The following is a 15,386-nucleotide window of genomic DNA, read 5'->3' as shown; positions in this document are numbered from 1 at the left end:
GGTAAAATAATTGTGATAACACAAGTATAATAAAAATTTTTTCTGTGATATTTTAAAAGTCTAATAGTTCTGTTTTCAAAGGAAAACTTCCAAATAGAATTATTTGTCTGATTTATTGAGATGAATATTACAAAGTAGCTCCCAGTATAGCGAGTGGGTCCTCAGATAACATCATTTTACTCAATGTCGTGTCCTTATAACATTGATGAGATGCCACAGGAACTTCACTCTCATCTATATCAATTAGCCTATGGTAAATTTGGTTTTGTTATACATCGTTTTACTTAAAGTCGCAGAACTGATTGATGATGTTGAAGGAGGACATGCTGTACCTGTTTATAAAGAGGGTGCCTTCTTGGAAATCAACAGTCTTGACAGGAACTTGAGAAATGAAGACTAGAGACATTTTTTCAAGCACAATTTGTGCTTTTAAAGAGATGTGGGAGAGTTGAAAGGCAAAGAAACATGTAATTAAACATTCTAGTAAAAACATAACCAAAAAAATTTTCAACTGATTTCTTTAGCCCTTGAATAAAACCTTGGATAAAAATAATAACAGTTCTAAATGCTCACTGTGGGCTGCACTGTTTCAAGTGCTTTGTGCATCTATTCAGTTCTTTCTAATACTCTATGAGATAGGAAGTGTTTTTAACCCCCGCTTTTTGGATGAGGAAAGCCAGGTACAGAGGTTAATTTGAGTGAAAGTAGCCCCAGAAAGGTTAATTTGAGTTAATTTAGCCAGAGTTGGTGGATGCCCAGCAGAGCCAGACTTCCAACCTGGCAGTGTGGTTTGGTGTCCTCAGCCTCACCTCTACCCACTAATGCTGTAATGGCTCATGTCAAGGCTCTGCAGGATGGTTTTTATTTGATGTTAGTTTGCAAAATCAAATAGTATGACACATATTTAGCAAATTTAAATTTTAGTATTCATAGAACTTTTGTAGTGAGCATTTAACAAAAGCCTAAGTAAAGCTGGTGAAGACACACAAACACAGCATCAGCCCGAACAGATTCCTAAGTCCTACCCCAAACCTTCAGAATCAGAATCTGGGGGAGAAGGGTAGAGTATGGAGGGGGAGTGGGAAGATGGGGTGGTGGAAGACTCCCAGGGAAATTTATTTCGAAAAGATTCGCAGGATTCTGATGCACAGCCAGGGTTGGGGATCATGGGTAGAGGGTCTGCATCACTTTCAAAGCCTTGAGTGGCTTCTTAAATAGGAATGAATCAGCTGATGTGTCTGAACCTGTCAGAGATATGTGTGGTGGCACAGAGCATCCAAGCAAAAATTAGAGCCTTTTGTTATGGTCCTTACATTCTTAATGTAGGATTTTGCCTTTTTTTTCTGGTTCTTTCCCATTCTCTTATTAAATGTCCTAAGTCTTACTGTATTGGGGTTTGTAGATATTATCCATGGGCTGAATAACCACTCTTCTACCCACCTCCCTCACCCATCACTGAGAATATGGTCATCATCACAGCTGTTGAAACATCAGAGACTTAATCATTTATTTAGCACACCTGTGGTTACCAGGGTAGGGTTAATTGCTCTTGCAGAGTGTATTTTGTTTAATCTACCTTCTTAAAGATTACTATTTGTATCTTAATTACTCATGTTCACCTTAGTCACAGGTGAAATTCCAGAACTTAGAAAAAGATAATGCATATTTTTGGAATACATAGGAATCTTAAGAATGACCATCAAAAAATCTTGCCCTAACACTTTGGGTGTAGCTGGTCATTGTTGTAAAAATAAATGTTACCTTTTTTTTTCACTGTGAGAAGATTTGTATAGAAATACTTAAGTTTAGAATGGCTGAAGATTTATAGGATGGAAGTGAAATAAATACGAGGGGCCACATGCTGTCTATTTATGCGGGCACAGAGGAGTAAATGCTCATAACTTCTCGGATTCTTCCCACAGTCCTGCATGTGTTCGTCTGTTGTGGTGCACACGTCTAGCAGAGTAGGCTCTCTACACCAAGGCTCTGAGCCATTCCTGTGTGTCACCATGGGCCTGCTGGTGGTTGAACAATACTTTTGACCTGAATAATAAGAGTGCGTGAAAGAAGAGAAATAAGATTGCAGCGAGAAAATCCTTGTCTTTGACTGGAAAAATAATTAATCTCTCCAAAAATAAATGAAAGTTTATATAATCCCTTATTTTAATTTAGCTCTTTCATGTGGAAGAGAAAAAAGTACTATATTAATCATCTCTATTTTGGATAAGATAGCATAATGGTTCATTTATTTAGAAGTGAATACTCGAGGTTGTGTCAAGGACTGAGTTTTCCCCTTCTGATATGATTATTTTCCCCACTGATGACTATTAATTGTTCTGTGAATTAAAGTCTTGTTAACCCGAAGACATTCAGGATCTCAATCATGACTCAGTTCAGAAATTATTTGAAAATGCCAAAAGAGCAGATATACTGAAGAAAATTTGTCTTGAGCTTTGGAGTGCTGTGCCATGTTAGTGGGATGGAACCCAATCTTGATATTTATAGATGAACAGAATAATTTATCACAGTGGCTGGTCTTCATTTAGACTTAAATCTTGCCCGTGTCTGTCCTCATAGGCACTGTCTCTGGCTTCTAAGCTGCTCACAGGGTTAAGGACCAATGTATTATCTAAACTCAGATACTAGACAGGTTGCTTATATAAAATTTTTAAAAAGTATTTAAGAGCATTACATTTAAATCACCTATATCAGTCATATGAAAATTATACCTCATAGCTAGAGACCTGTAATTTGGCAAATATTTCTTAGTGCTTTAGAGAAATTGAAAATTCAGTAGGTTTGTGGATCTTGACAGAGTGTTCAACTTAGAGATGAGTGAATAGCATAGGAGTCAGATCAAGATAATCTTATCAGAAGCATTTATAAATATTAAACATTCATATGAAGTTGTTGTGTCATTTAAGAAAACAAACACAAGGCTACTTTCATTTTTATAACACTCTCCAGGAAATGTGATTGTTTACTCAATAACCTCAGGGTTCAGCTTAGTTGAACATATGTTAGAAATAAAACTTTTATCAGACCGCATAACACTGTGTGAAGTTGTCAGGGAAAGAAATTGAAGAGTTCATGTGTCTCCTCTTCTCACAGTTCTTAAAGTTTCAAATAAAAATTGAAATTGGCTCAGAAAATGAAATTACAGTGCTTCTTTTGGTGTATCTTCATTATGAATTGTATGTTCCAAAGTCTGTTTAATCTTTTAAGACATGTTTAAGATAAGAATGAGTAGAACAAAAGAATTTTTTATTTCAGAAACTTTATAAATTTCCACAATCTATGTCTTTTCAAAGTTGCAACAATAATGTAAAGGCAAACTTATCTGTCTTTGTCTCTTTTTCACTCTTTTGAGGTCCAAGATCATTTGCCAGATATTGCTTTAAAACATATTATTCACTGGAAAACTTTACTCTTGAGTTTTCGGCATTGTGTGGAATTCAAAAGTAACGTACCTACACTTCAAGAACACTTAGTCTAAATGAGGGCCTAAAGCATGTACGTAAAGTAACCATGAGTTAGACGGTGACTTGGATGCTGAAAATTACTGATTGCACTTCATGCAGATGCATCAGTCATTTCTATCTGACAGTCTGTGATCACAATGAATAGCATTTGGAACATTTGCTGAAGGATGAACAGTAGGGAGTCTGTAGGCTTTTTACATAAAGGTGTCTGTCTTTAGTTGAAGATGTCGAAAATCTACTTAAACAAAAACCTTGGTAATATATTCTTTTATTTGCATAATAATTAAGCATTGGAATGTTGGCAAACTATCCGGCAGACACCTGTTTGTGTTTTTCCAGGGCAGTAGAGGAGAAATAGGACCAGTGGGACCCCCAGGCCCACTAGGCAAACTGGTAAGTAATGTTTCCAGTCTCCAGCAGTTTCTTTGCTTCATACAAAACACAATACATTAAAAAAAAATAAGCAAGGAGAGAAAAACAATTTGCAAAGGGTAATTTAATCATTCCTTCTTGATCTTTATTGTTATGTGAATATGTGAAAAAGTAAATGCATAATTTCAAACTATATCTAAAATACCCTCAGAATGTATTTTCATGTGTGGTTTGTAGCATACATTTTGAAGCCAGGAGAGACATGAATTGCTACATTTGGCCTCTAGTTGTTCTTGGAATTGGAGAAGAACTGTGCTGAATGCTGCCTTTTACTTCTCCAGCTGTGCTTGTTTACACAGCAAGAGGCATGCGATTGCAGGGGCTAGACTCAAAGAGCCCACTGTTGGGAAGGCCTGCAAACTGGGGGATCAGAGGTGGGGCAGAGAGGGCGGGGAAGCAGGGCTGTCTCCTCCTGAGAGTGTGGGAGAGGCACCTTTGACGAAACGGGTTAAAACAGCCACAGCACATTTATTTTAGGTGGGAGTCAGCACACATAAGGTCTGTGTGCTTTCAGTGTTGCAGCAACAGTGATTCTGGGGACTTGTGTTTGCTTTCCAGGGTTCCCCGGGGAGCCCTGGCCTCCCAGGCTTGCCGGGCCCCCCTGGACTTCCTGGAATGAAAGGTGACAGGGTAAGATATCCAGCCCTCCAGAAAGCCCCTTATTTGGGAGGGTTTTTTTAGTATGTTGGAAATCAGTCTTGCTTTTGGCCTTGCTTTTAGAAAATGCTAATTTTTCTAGAATTTATCAGAGAGAGCTATCAAGAAAGATATTGGAAATTACTGAAAGCTGAGATTAAGAAGAAAAAAATTATTAATATAGTAGTTTATCAGGAGGAAAAACTGAGAAAGTAAAAATTTCATTTGTAACCATAATTTCTACTTAGTCCTAAATTTACATTCTTACTAGTCACATTTTACATAAATGTGATCACAGAGTACTTCAAGCTCTCCAGCACCCTGGGTAGGACAATTGCTCATTTCTCCAGGTCTTAACGGAATCTTGTTAGGTGGTGAGGAGAGGGAGACGTTCTCTCCTTTGACAATATTCATAGTTGTGGTTGCCTACCAGTCCAGTAAAGGGGATTGGTTCATTTGAAATTAGATAAAAATCTTAAGACATTGAAAAGTATTATATTTTACTTATTACAGGGTGTAGTTGGTGAACCTGGTCCAAAGGGTGAACAGGTAGGTCCTGTTTGAGTAGTACAAAATGCAGCATTTAATGTGCATGAATGTGCTTCACCAGCAGGGGGCACCAGCTGGTTTATGGGTGTAATTAAAACAGAGGGTAGTAATTATTCTCAAAATGTTTCACAGTGAGTGAAACCTAGAGTTTAGTTTGGTATGTAGCCTTATTAACTATTTAAATAAGTTGTAATGATGGATGGCTCTGCCTCCAAAACTACCCATTGAAAAAAGTGTCCTTCCTTTGAAAAAAGTGGCCCTGCCTCTCTTCTTCACCGAATTAATTGGTTTACGCTGATGAAACTTTCCATAGCTATGTCATGTTTTAAGTTTTTCTGTATCAAGGAATTAGTAAATAAACTATGCATATGAATTAGAAGCAGTCCTTTCTCTGGGTTGCTGTATATACTGTGAGAGTCTTTTTTCAAAGATGACATAATTGTAAGATTGTTGAAGACTGTCAGTAACCCTCAACTTTAGCAGACACTCAGCCTCACCACCTGGCTTTTCTCTAGGCCATTTTCTTTTTTCTTTTTGTTTTTTACATATGGATTTTTTATGATTTTATTTTCCAATGACAGGTTACATTGGGAATTACTTTGTATTAGTTTCAGATGCACAGTGTAGGGGTTGGACAATCGTACTTGACACAGAGCTCCCCCCAGCATTTTCAGTATGTGCCTGCGGAGGCCATTTTCTGATTTGGCCCAGCCACTGACCACTCAACTGGAAAGCCACTAAGCGTGTGTTGTGTTCCTGCATGATCCTAGAAGCTGTGTATGAGTGTTCATCAATGTTGACTGGTTAAAACTGAGCCAAGGGACTCAGAATTTTACTATGTGGCTCTTCCTCTTACTTTTTAGGGTCCACCTGGTGAAGAAGGTGAAGCAGGAGAAAGGGGTGAACTTGTAAGACATATTTTTTTTTCTGGTTAATGATGAAGACTTACTGATTTCAAACTGTATTAGAACATCGATTTTTTTCTTCTCTCAGACTCTGTTATCTTTTTTTTTTTGCCTTCTTTAAAAGTTAAGATGTTTCTTATATAAGGTAACAAATGACTCTCCGAGATAATAGCCAAGATCAAGTAAAGTGGAGGGGAAACGCCCCAAAGTTGGTAAACCTAGCCTTAAACTTTTGGAGAACAAAATATTCCTTTAGACATGGTGAATTCTCTTGCAGCTTTACATCTAGATATTCAGGGTGATTCTTACATGCCTATAGAAAGCCTGTGAATAGTGCCTATCATGGAAACAAAATTCAAGTTTTCTTATAGTTAGAAAGCTGTGGCTCACACGTGTGGTGGTGGGCATTCTCTCTAGTCTAAAAGCCTCTGAAGATGTTACCTTGATCTCCCTCTGTGGCTCAGCCTCCAGGAAGACTATAAGAACAAGTTGTCTTTCCTGCCAGGACTGCTAGATCTCTTGGTTCATCATTACGGTTTGGACACAACCTAGCATGACCTAGTGTGGAAACTTATGTTTGTTCCTGTGGGGTTGGGGTGATAAATTTCTCCTAAATTGGTTTCAGCGAGCTTATAATGCAGGCAAAAATTCTGGTAATGTTGTTTTTATTCAGATTTTCAGGATTGAGAGTTAATATAAATGTAACATCTGAATTAGGCAAAGCTTCATAACTGTTCATGAAATTCCAAAAATAATTATTTCAGTTTTTTTGTTAAAATTGTTCATTTTAAGGATGAAGAGGATGTTTTTAATCATCCTGTCTCATAGTGGAGATGAACTGATGTGCTAAAACCTGAGAGGAATTCAAATCTAGAATTAGTGGTGGAAGATTTTTAAGTTTTCTCTTTTTTTTTTTTTTAGCACAAAAGCATGCATATTTAGCTTGACAGACTTTTTGGATAAGTTTTAAAATACTGTTAGAATTTGAAAAATAAAGTAACCAGGTTTAAATGTGTATTATATTTTGTAACAGAATGCTAGTTGAATGTCTTTTGAGATTTTAATTCTCAACACTTAGCATTTTAGATATGGGTAGAGCCTTGGACAGCTCTGATTCAACTCTGTTATTTAACAAATAAGTTAGCCAAGGCTGTTAGGTCACACAGGGTTACGAATGTAACTCACAAAACTGGAACTAGAATACAAATTTTGAGTTTAAAGGTTTTCTGTGGTGTCAGGGTTCATCTCTGTTCATGGTTATCTATAAATTTCAGCAGCATAATAACCTGTTACATGTTTTTAGGAAACTGTCATATGTGAATACATTGTTCTAATATAATTTTGTTTTATTGATTTAGGGAGATATAGGATTACCTGGAGCAAAGGGAACTGTAAGTATAATGAGCAGTAATGTTATAAAATATAAAAATATCAATAATGTTATAGAAAGTGTAATGCACTGCTTTATGAAATTCTTCTATAAAATTCAATTCTTAATGAGCTTACCTTCAAGGAAATGAATGTCTGAATTTATCCTTTAAGTAATGGATTAATCTAAAGAAAAAACCAACAGTGTAAATGGGTCTGCCTATTGAAGTAACCATTCTGAAGGAAGTTTTTTTCTTATTATAAGTGGCTCAGTGAGTATATTACAGTAATTTTGTTTACAAATGGGCCATTTTTAAAGAACTAAGTTTTGTTTCATAGTGAGAGTGTATTGGGTATTGTTTGTAGTTGTACAATTTGTTGGAAAATATTTCAGTAATTTTCTTAATCTCTTCTGTGTTCTATTTGGGGAAGCAAGATAGAGGCATAATGCATAAGAAGATATAATAGAGAATTATTAGAGCTAGAAAATGATTATCTTGTTTAATTCATCATTTTACAGAGACTAAACTGATGTCCTTAGATATTAGATGAATTTAGAATTATAGAACCATTTAGTAGTAAACCTGGAACGATTTGCAGTTTGAAAGGAATGCACATCTAATACAGTAAGAAATTTAGTATAAGGAGGAAAAAAGTTAAGCTCAGATTTCAATCTGAAATGTCACTAACCAGCAGCTGCCAGTTAGTCTCCAAGTCCCTCCTGTTCCTGGAACCTCCCGACTCCTGTCTCTGCCTGTCCAGCTCATTACCCTCCTGGCAGCCCCGGGAATCTAGATAGAGCGATCAGACACCATCTATCCTTTCTTTGCTTAAAATCCTTCAAGAATAGCATTTTATGGAGAAAAACCGGATTCTAAGCAGGGTATACACAGCTTTCAACAAAGTATTCTCTGCCTTGCCAACTTCATCTCCCGCAGGTCTGGAATTTCACTGTTTGCAGTTCTTTTTTACGTGGTGTGATGTCTAGTGCCTTATGCTGTTCACCTGGCCTGGGGTATTCTGTTTCTCTCTTTAAAACAGACACTTCCTTCTTAAGCATTCCCCATCTTCAGCCCCACTTTCTCCAAGAGGACTCATGCAGGCTTGGCCACACTGCCCAGCTCTGGGTGCTTCACACACCACCCAGGTGGAAATTATTACGTTGTATTTACTTCCCTGTTTACATACTGCCTCTAAACACTGTGGGACAGTCTCAGGCTTCAAATAACATCTTTATGCCTAAGAATCTTTGACAGAAATGGTTTAGGATTGAGAAACATGTACAGTAAACCTTGATAGAATTTGGTAGTAGAGATGCTGTTTCATGGTCTAGCAATAATTACTGTTGTTCAATGGTTAAGCATTGAAGCTATAAAGAAGAAAGCCAGTGAACAATGCAGTGGTCACTTCATTTAAATGTGGATATAATACTAGGAATTGGCTCTTGATCCATGACTTCCCTTTCTAGTCTTGTCTTCTCCGACATGACCCAGATAATACTGATGAAATTGAAGTGTATTGTCTCAGAATCAGGGGCAACAGTTACTAACAGGAGGCCTTTTGCTGTCCCCAGTGATGTCAGCAAAGACAAACTTGATAGCCGGTGAAGTCTGTTTCTGCTCTAGTGTACTTGTCCTCAACTGAGGAATTTTCCCCCAGAGACCCAGGGCACTGACGATGTCCTGGCCATGTTGGCCTTAGATCTCTTCATCAAAAATTTCTTGTCCCTTGTTCTAGCAATAGTGCAGCATTGTGGCAAGATGACACACTCTGATTTGGTCTCCCCTGTTTTCCGCCAGCTCCTGAGTGCATTTCTGCATTCCCTTTGGCTTCTTCTCTGGGTTGCTTAGAAGCTGTCACAGTCCTGCCCTCCAGGTGCCTGACAGTTCCCCAGCCTTCCACTGCCTGTCCTTTGTGAGCTCTCCCTGCTGGCACTGTCTTGCAGGGAGTCTTTCAAGCCATAATTTCTTCATAGGAACAATTTTGACAGTTTGACTTAGATGAATATCATTTTTTTTTGTATAAAGAGAGACTAAAAAAAGCACACTTGCTGAACTTTCTTTAGATGTGTCTAGTGAAAGCATTGCCTCATCAACTTCTTCCCTTCAGTTTAAAACATTGGAATGTTTGATGGGAATGAGCTCTTTCTAGAGACATGTTGCACGTGGAAAGGAAGCAGGGTTAAATCGCTTTAGGAACATTCGTAGCTGGAACGCTGGCGTCCCCTGGATGCCACGTGCTCTTTGATCTTCTCATTCTCAGCTGTAAACAACGGTGCATTGTGACGACTGTGCCAGGAACTCAACCACAGGTAGTTCAACACAAAGCGAATTAGTTTAGTCTCGTTTTCAAAGCAATTACTGTACTTGAGGCCTCTTTGAAATGCTTTTAGTCTGCTTTCAGAAAAAAAAAACCCATCTAATGTGTATATGCTTTCGTGCTAAGGAAGCAGTTGGTTTATTCCTAAACTTCTTTAATATTTGGATTTTTAACCTTTTCAATACTTAGATAACTTATGGACTTATTGTTTTTGTTTCAGTATTTCAAATACATTGATTTTAAGTGCAACACTTTGGATGTGGTGGTGTTTTAAATATACTGATATAGTTCATGTTAGTATTTTATGATTCCTGGATAGATCTGGCATCTTCTCATTCTCCAAAGAATGTGATAAGAGCTGAATGCCTTATGTTCTTGGAAATATTTTTATTTTATGCTTTCTGTTTCAGTGATATACAAAGGAACAGTCTTGTAAGAACTTTGTGGCTTTCTTGTGACTATAAAAAGTTGACAAGCCTACTAAAAGCTAACTTTCTCTTAGGAAGTGGCTTAAAGTATGAAGGATGTGGTTTTAAAAATGTATTATTTCAGCTAACATTTTGAAATAATAACTATACAAAAAATAAAGATTCTTTAAAAGTTTATTTGAACTGGAATTCTAAGAGACTAATGAGATGTGGCATTTTCTGTCCTTATGTGGAGGATTTGTAACCTCTGAACAAATAGGATGTAGTAAACATCAAAGTTTGTGTGTTAATATTATATCGATATTAAGCAGCCACATTACTTGTGTTTAGCCCTGGTTTCATAGTGTGCCATTTTGTTGTAGGTGGGTAACCTCGGGGAGCCTGGCTTGAGGGGGCCTGAAGGAGGTCGGGGGCTCCCTGGAGTGGAAGGCCCGAAAGGACCGCCTGGACCCCGAGGCGTGCAGGGAGAACAGGGTGCCACTGGCCTGCCTGGTATCCAGGGCCCTCCGGTGAGTGGAGGGCAGGCCCTGTGGTTGCTCTGTGGAGACTCCGTTGCACAGCACAAGGGGTGGGGGAAGCCTCACTAGACCATACATCAGCTCCTGGGCAGTGTGGGCAAGTGGTCCTGTTGTAAACCCAGCCACCTTGTTCCCTGCCAAGTCTGTTAGCTTACTGTTTAACTGTGTGCTGTTTATGGCTCCCTGTATAAACTTCTTTCTTTCTCTTCTGCCCCAGGGGAGAGCACCAACAGATCAGCACATTAAGCAGGTTTGCATGAGAGTCATGCAAGGTAAATAATGTAGTGGCTTGATTTTTTTTTCTGTATGCTTTAAAGGAGGGAGATTTTGAATAATGCTAATGTCAATTATGTTTTATGCAGCTTACCACCATCACAATAGTTTATAGCCTCAAAGAAAAAGAAAGATATCACTTTTTGGATTAGCTTTATTTTTTTGCCAAGGGGGTTCATTGACAAGCAAGTACACACACACTTTGTTTTCCTTTGAAACAATTCCCAAGTGTCTTTCCCTTCTTCAACGCCCCGCCACTCAGTGAGCACCCAGCACTGGTCGAGGCCTTCTCCGTATCTCCGTAGACTATGTGAGAAGTAATCGACAGACTCATAAGAAGCGTAAGGACATTATGGCTACTCATGTACCAAACTGCCTTCATAAAAAATCAATAACTAGTATTTTACCAAAATGGCGATACATGTTCACATTTGTTAACCTTGATCTAAATTGATCTGTAGTTGCAGCGATTGCTGTTTGTCAAAGCTGTTTCCAAATCGGTCTAGTTCTGAAACCACACTGAAAATGGGGATGTGCAAATCCTCCTATGACTGAGGAGACCCTGTAACCCCTGGACCTTCTAACAAATAAGTATTTTATTCTGGTTGGAACCACTTCTGGAAGAAATAAATACTCTCTTTGTATGCTCATGAGACAGTCTAATTTGTCTCGTAGACTTGTAGAGTTTTCCAGAATGAAACTGTCACCTCTATATTTGAATACTACGTTTTTTCATTGCAGACATTTTGTCTTGAAAGGATATTTCAATTTTAAGCATCACATATCTAGAAAATTGTGATTTTATGCTAACTCGTACTTATGTAAGGCAAACTTAGAATAGTCACATTGGAACAATTTAAAAATGTTGTTTAGAAATGTGTTTTCAATTCAAATTCTCCATCACACCCTAAAGCTTTAAAATATTTTACATTAGAATATTTTCCTTAGAGGATTTTAATGGGAAAGTTGCCTTGTTCTACATCGTCTTAGTGGATGATTGTTAATCTATTTAATGATTCCTGAAAAAGCCCACACAGTTATTCATTTTTAAGACAGACTGTGACCATTCCCAAGGCTATTTTTAATGTTTATTGTCTATTCCAAGCATGAAAAGACTTCTGAAAAGGAGGTCATGAATTCTCGGAATATGTCAAGTTACTTAGTATCATCAAACTAAAAATGCGAGGCTAGGTCTCAAATAGTGTTTCAATAATAATCCTGCACAATGTACTTGGCTTTTAACAAGCCTCTGGACATCCACTTCTACCTACATTAAGAAACTCATTTTCTTCCCATCCTGGGTTCTGAGAGAACAGGTCAGGATTCAGGTGACACACTCCTTTCTGTAGCACACCCCTCACCCCACAGCCCTGCAGCTGAAGGTTTTTATCCACGCCCCTCTACCCTGGCCTCAAAACAGCGGCAGCACCAGATCTATCTCAGGAGACCCGAACCAAACAGCCCCAGTGAGGCTTTCTGGTCTGTGGAAAAATGATGGGACTTTATTCATTTCTCACCACAAGTTTGAAGTTCTGGTGACACATTTTTTAAAAGGCACTCATAATACCTCTGTTTTCATTTGTATCATTTCCACGTTTCTGATGTTTCTGGGCTGTTTTGTTTATTATCTTTTAGAGCATCTTGCAGAGATGGCTGCTAGCCTCAAGCGTCCAGACTCAGGAGCTTCTGGCCTCCCTGGGAGGCCTGGACCCCCTGGTGCCCCAGGGCCCCCTGGAGAGAATGGCTTCCCAGGCCAGATGGGACTTCGTGGACTCCCAGGCATTAAAGGTCCCCCTGGTGCTCTCGGTTTGAGGGGGCCTAAAGGTAAGCCTTTGTGCCCAGGTGGAACCAAGGGACACACACTGTCCTTTCTCAGATGTATTCACATGTCTGACTAAGCTCCAGATACTCTGTGAGATAAAATGTATTATTCTCCTTTGCACTGGACATGGTAAAGATTAGAGAATTTACGTGGGATTCTCTTGACCTCGCTATATGACGACAGTAGACTAAATGCTGGCATTAAGGTCCTCTGACTTTTGGCACTGATCTTTTTAAATTATATACTGTGCCTCATTCATAGTTCAAAATCAACTTTATAAGACCCAGTGAAGGTTTATTCCATGGGTAATTTTTTCCAGAACCTGAAATTATTGTAGAGGTCTTCTAAGTTGACAACCAGCCTTAGAATATTTGCATCTGTTATTTAAACTAACAAGATTTGTTAGCAAGAGATAAGAAAAATTACATTGTGAGTGGAAGCTGCCTTTTCCTCCTTCTAAAAAGTGATGTTGGACATTTGGTTTTGATGGATTTTCTTTTCAGCTCTGAAGTGCAACCTAACCTTATTCCTTTTTTAACACGTGAGAGAGTGTAAGAGCGTTGGTTTCTTCCTCTTTCACTGCAAACACATTAAGCCCTTATATCCAGCATTTTTCAGAAAAATAGGGCTGTGCGTTAGGTATTAAGTAGGTATTTAGTAGAAGGACTGGTTGCCTCAGATGGCATTTGCTAGTTGAGTGACGTAAGTACATCAGCCTGGGGCATGTGTGCCCTGAATAATATACAGAGACGACTGAATATAGTGAGGACTTTCTGTATGATGATGAGTGACTGACAGCTCTCTGGGGAACTTCAGAAAGGCGTGGCATCAAAAACAAGAGAAGGACTTTCATTTTTAACATGGTGCTGTTCCAATTAGGATTAATCATTATGGTGAGAATGGTCAGAGGGCAAGCGAGCTGCCTTTCTGGATCTGTAAATGCATTGCTGATGCATTTGGTTAACTATACCCTCCGCTGGAATAGTTTCTTTAATTACATTTTTTGGGCATGTACATGTTGATAAATGAGCCCTAATTGGGGCCTCTGTAAGTCTGGCACAATTTCAAAGCTTTCGTAGGCTGGACAAAATCAAATACAGAGAGAGAGCTCAGAGTTCATCTTAAAGAGAACTGGAGAAAAATTTCCTCTGAGAAAATCACATAGACAGCCACCTTTGTCCTGCTTCCAGCTGTTAATTTAGGTACTCATGCCGTAGATGGTTTTTCTAAGGTTAGTTCCCATTCACTCTGTAAACCATCTCTAAGAAACCCCACTACCTTGGTGATTGTTGATTTGGCTGGCCCTGTTGCGCCAGAGCCCAGGATGTCTCCTTAGCCAGCGGGAGTTCGCTTCAGAGCCATGCATCTGAACGAGTGGCCACTGGAGCACCAGCACCACCAGGGACCTTGATAGGAAAGCAGACTCCCCGCCCCACCCCAGACCCACCAATAGGAATCTCGGGCAGCGGTGTGGGGAGCAGCAGTCTGTGTTCTAACACACCGCCACCCGATTCCAATGCAGCTAAATGCATGTGATCCATTTTCCTGTTGAAATGGGACACCTTGTAGGGACCATAGAAATCATAGCCCTATTGTCTTGGCTAAAAGGAAGTCTCCATATTTGGGTAGAGCTTACCTGTGTTCATTAGTGACAGAACTCTCCTGAAGTCTCATCTTATTCCTTTAAGAAGTGAAGATGTCTGTTGACTTGGTAGGTTGGAGAGCCTGCCTGAAGCTGCGTCTCTCAGTCTGGGCTGCACGTGGGAAACACCTGAGAAGCTTGAAGAACGACTCACGTCTGGGCCACGTTCCCAGAGATTCTGATTTAATTGGTCTGGGCATCAGGATTTAAAAATACACCTCAGGTGATTTTAATGTGCAAGCAGGGTGGAGAAACACTGGAAACAAAGATGAAATGTGGGCGAAAGTTCCTGGGAACTTCTGAATTGTGGCTGGGGTGGGCTGGCTTGGCCCTAGCAAATGAACCTAATTTTGAAGGGAAGAAAGGTGTATTTCTGTTTGGGACCTGGAAAATGTCTCCACTGCTGAGTCTATTCGTCAGCATGGCTCGATTATATAAGGGATTTCCCCCTAATTTTTCTTCCTTATTTACGGCATAGTCTATGATCCATAAGTGATATAGTCCTTTTCTTTTCTTTTTTTTTAAACAGACGCTCTCTCCCCAGCTCCCTTTATCTGTTTCTTGTCATGGGATTTCTTTAAAGCAGCATCGTTTCTCATTTTATTTCTTAAAATTTGGGGTATGTGCAGAAAAGAAGTAAGCAGATTTTCTTTGTCAATCCGTGCTATCACGCATTTGGAGATGTTTGATTCTAGGTACCTGGACTTGACCTTTCTTGTCCCACTACATACATTAACAATAGTGTTTAATAGAAAACAGAAAGTCTTTTACTATCCAAAGGTTACAGATCAAATTTTCCCTGCGATAAGCACTCCACCATCTGAGACACGAATGTGTAGCCCACTGGAGAGGTGATGCATTTCAAAGTCCCCTGTTGCCTTTCCCCATGGCTACTGAAGAAGGGGTGGTTGGAGCACTGTGAGATTCTTTTTCAAGAGAAATTGTCACATAAATAACAAAGGAATAAGTTTTATTAAAGCTTTCAACAGTTAGGCTGTGTTTTAATTAAATT

At 39.1% G+C, this 15,386-nt stretch overlaps 1 protein-coding gene across 1 annotated transcript in view; it reads left to right on the top strand.

Moving 5' to 3' along the window:
• The window catches only part of COL9A1 (collagen type IX alpha 1 chain), a 183,279-nt gene that overhangs the window by 150,404 nt on the left and 17,489 nt on the right, over positions 1 to 15,386 (top strand). Inside the window, exons 30-37 of the mRNA XM_045842871.1 lie at positions 3,822 to 3,875; positions 4,473 to 4,544; positions 5,064 to 5,099; positions 5,963 to 6,007; positions 7,363 to 7,395; positions 10,482 to 10,628; positions 10,855 to 10,909; positions 12,546 to 12,734. Coding sequence (XP_045698827.1) covers positions 3,822 to 3,875; positions 4,473 to 4,544; positions 5,064 to 5,099; positions 5,963 to 6,007; positions 7,363 to 7,395; positions 10,482 to 10,628; positions 10,855 to 10,909; positions 12,546 to 12,734 — 631 coding nt within the window. The remainder of the gene's footprint in view (positions 1 to 3,821; positions 3,876 to 4,472; positions 4,545 to 5,063; positions 5,100 to 5,962; positions 6,008 to 7,362; positions 7,396 to 10,481; positions 10,629 to 10,854; positions 10,910 to 12,545; positions 12,735 to 15,386) is intronic.

This window comes from Phyllostomus hastatus, unplaced genomic scaffold (genome assembly GCF_019186645.2).
Source record: "Phyllostomus hastatus isolate PE091 unplaced genomic scaffold, TTU_PhHast_1.1 phas_contig_40, whole genome shotgun sequence".
Classification (NCBI taxonomy): domain Eukaryota; kingdom Metazoa; phylum Chordata; class Mammalia; order Chiroptera; family Phyllostomidae; genus Phyllostomus; species Phyllostomus hastatus.
The sequence above is the reverse complement of the archived record's forward strand: the minus strand, read 5'-3'. Positions and strand labels throughout refer to the sequence as shown.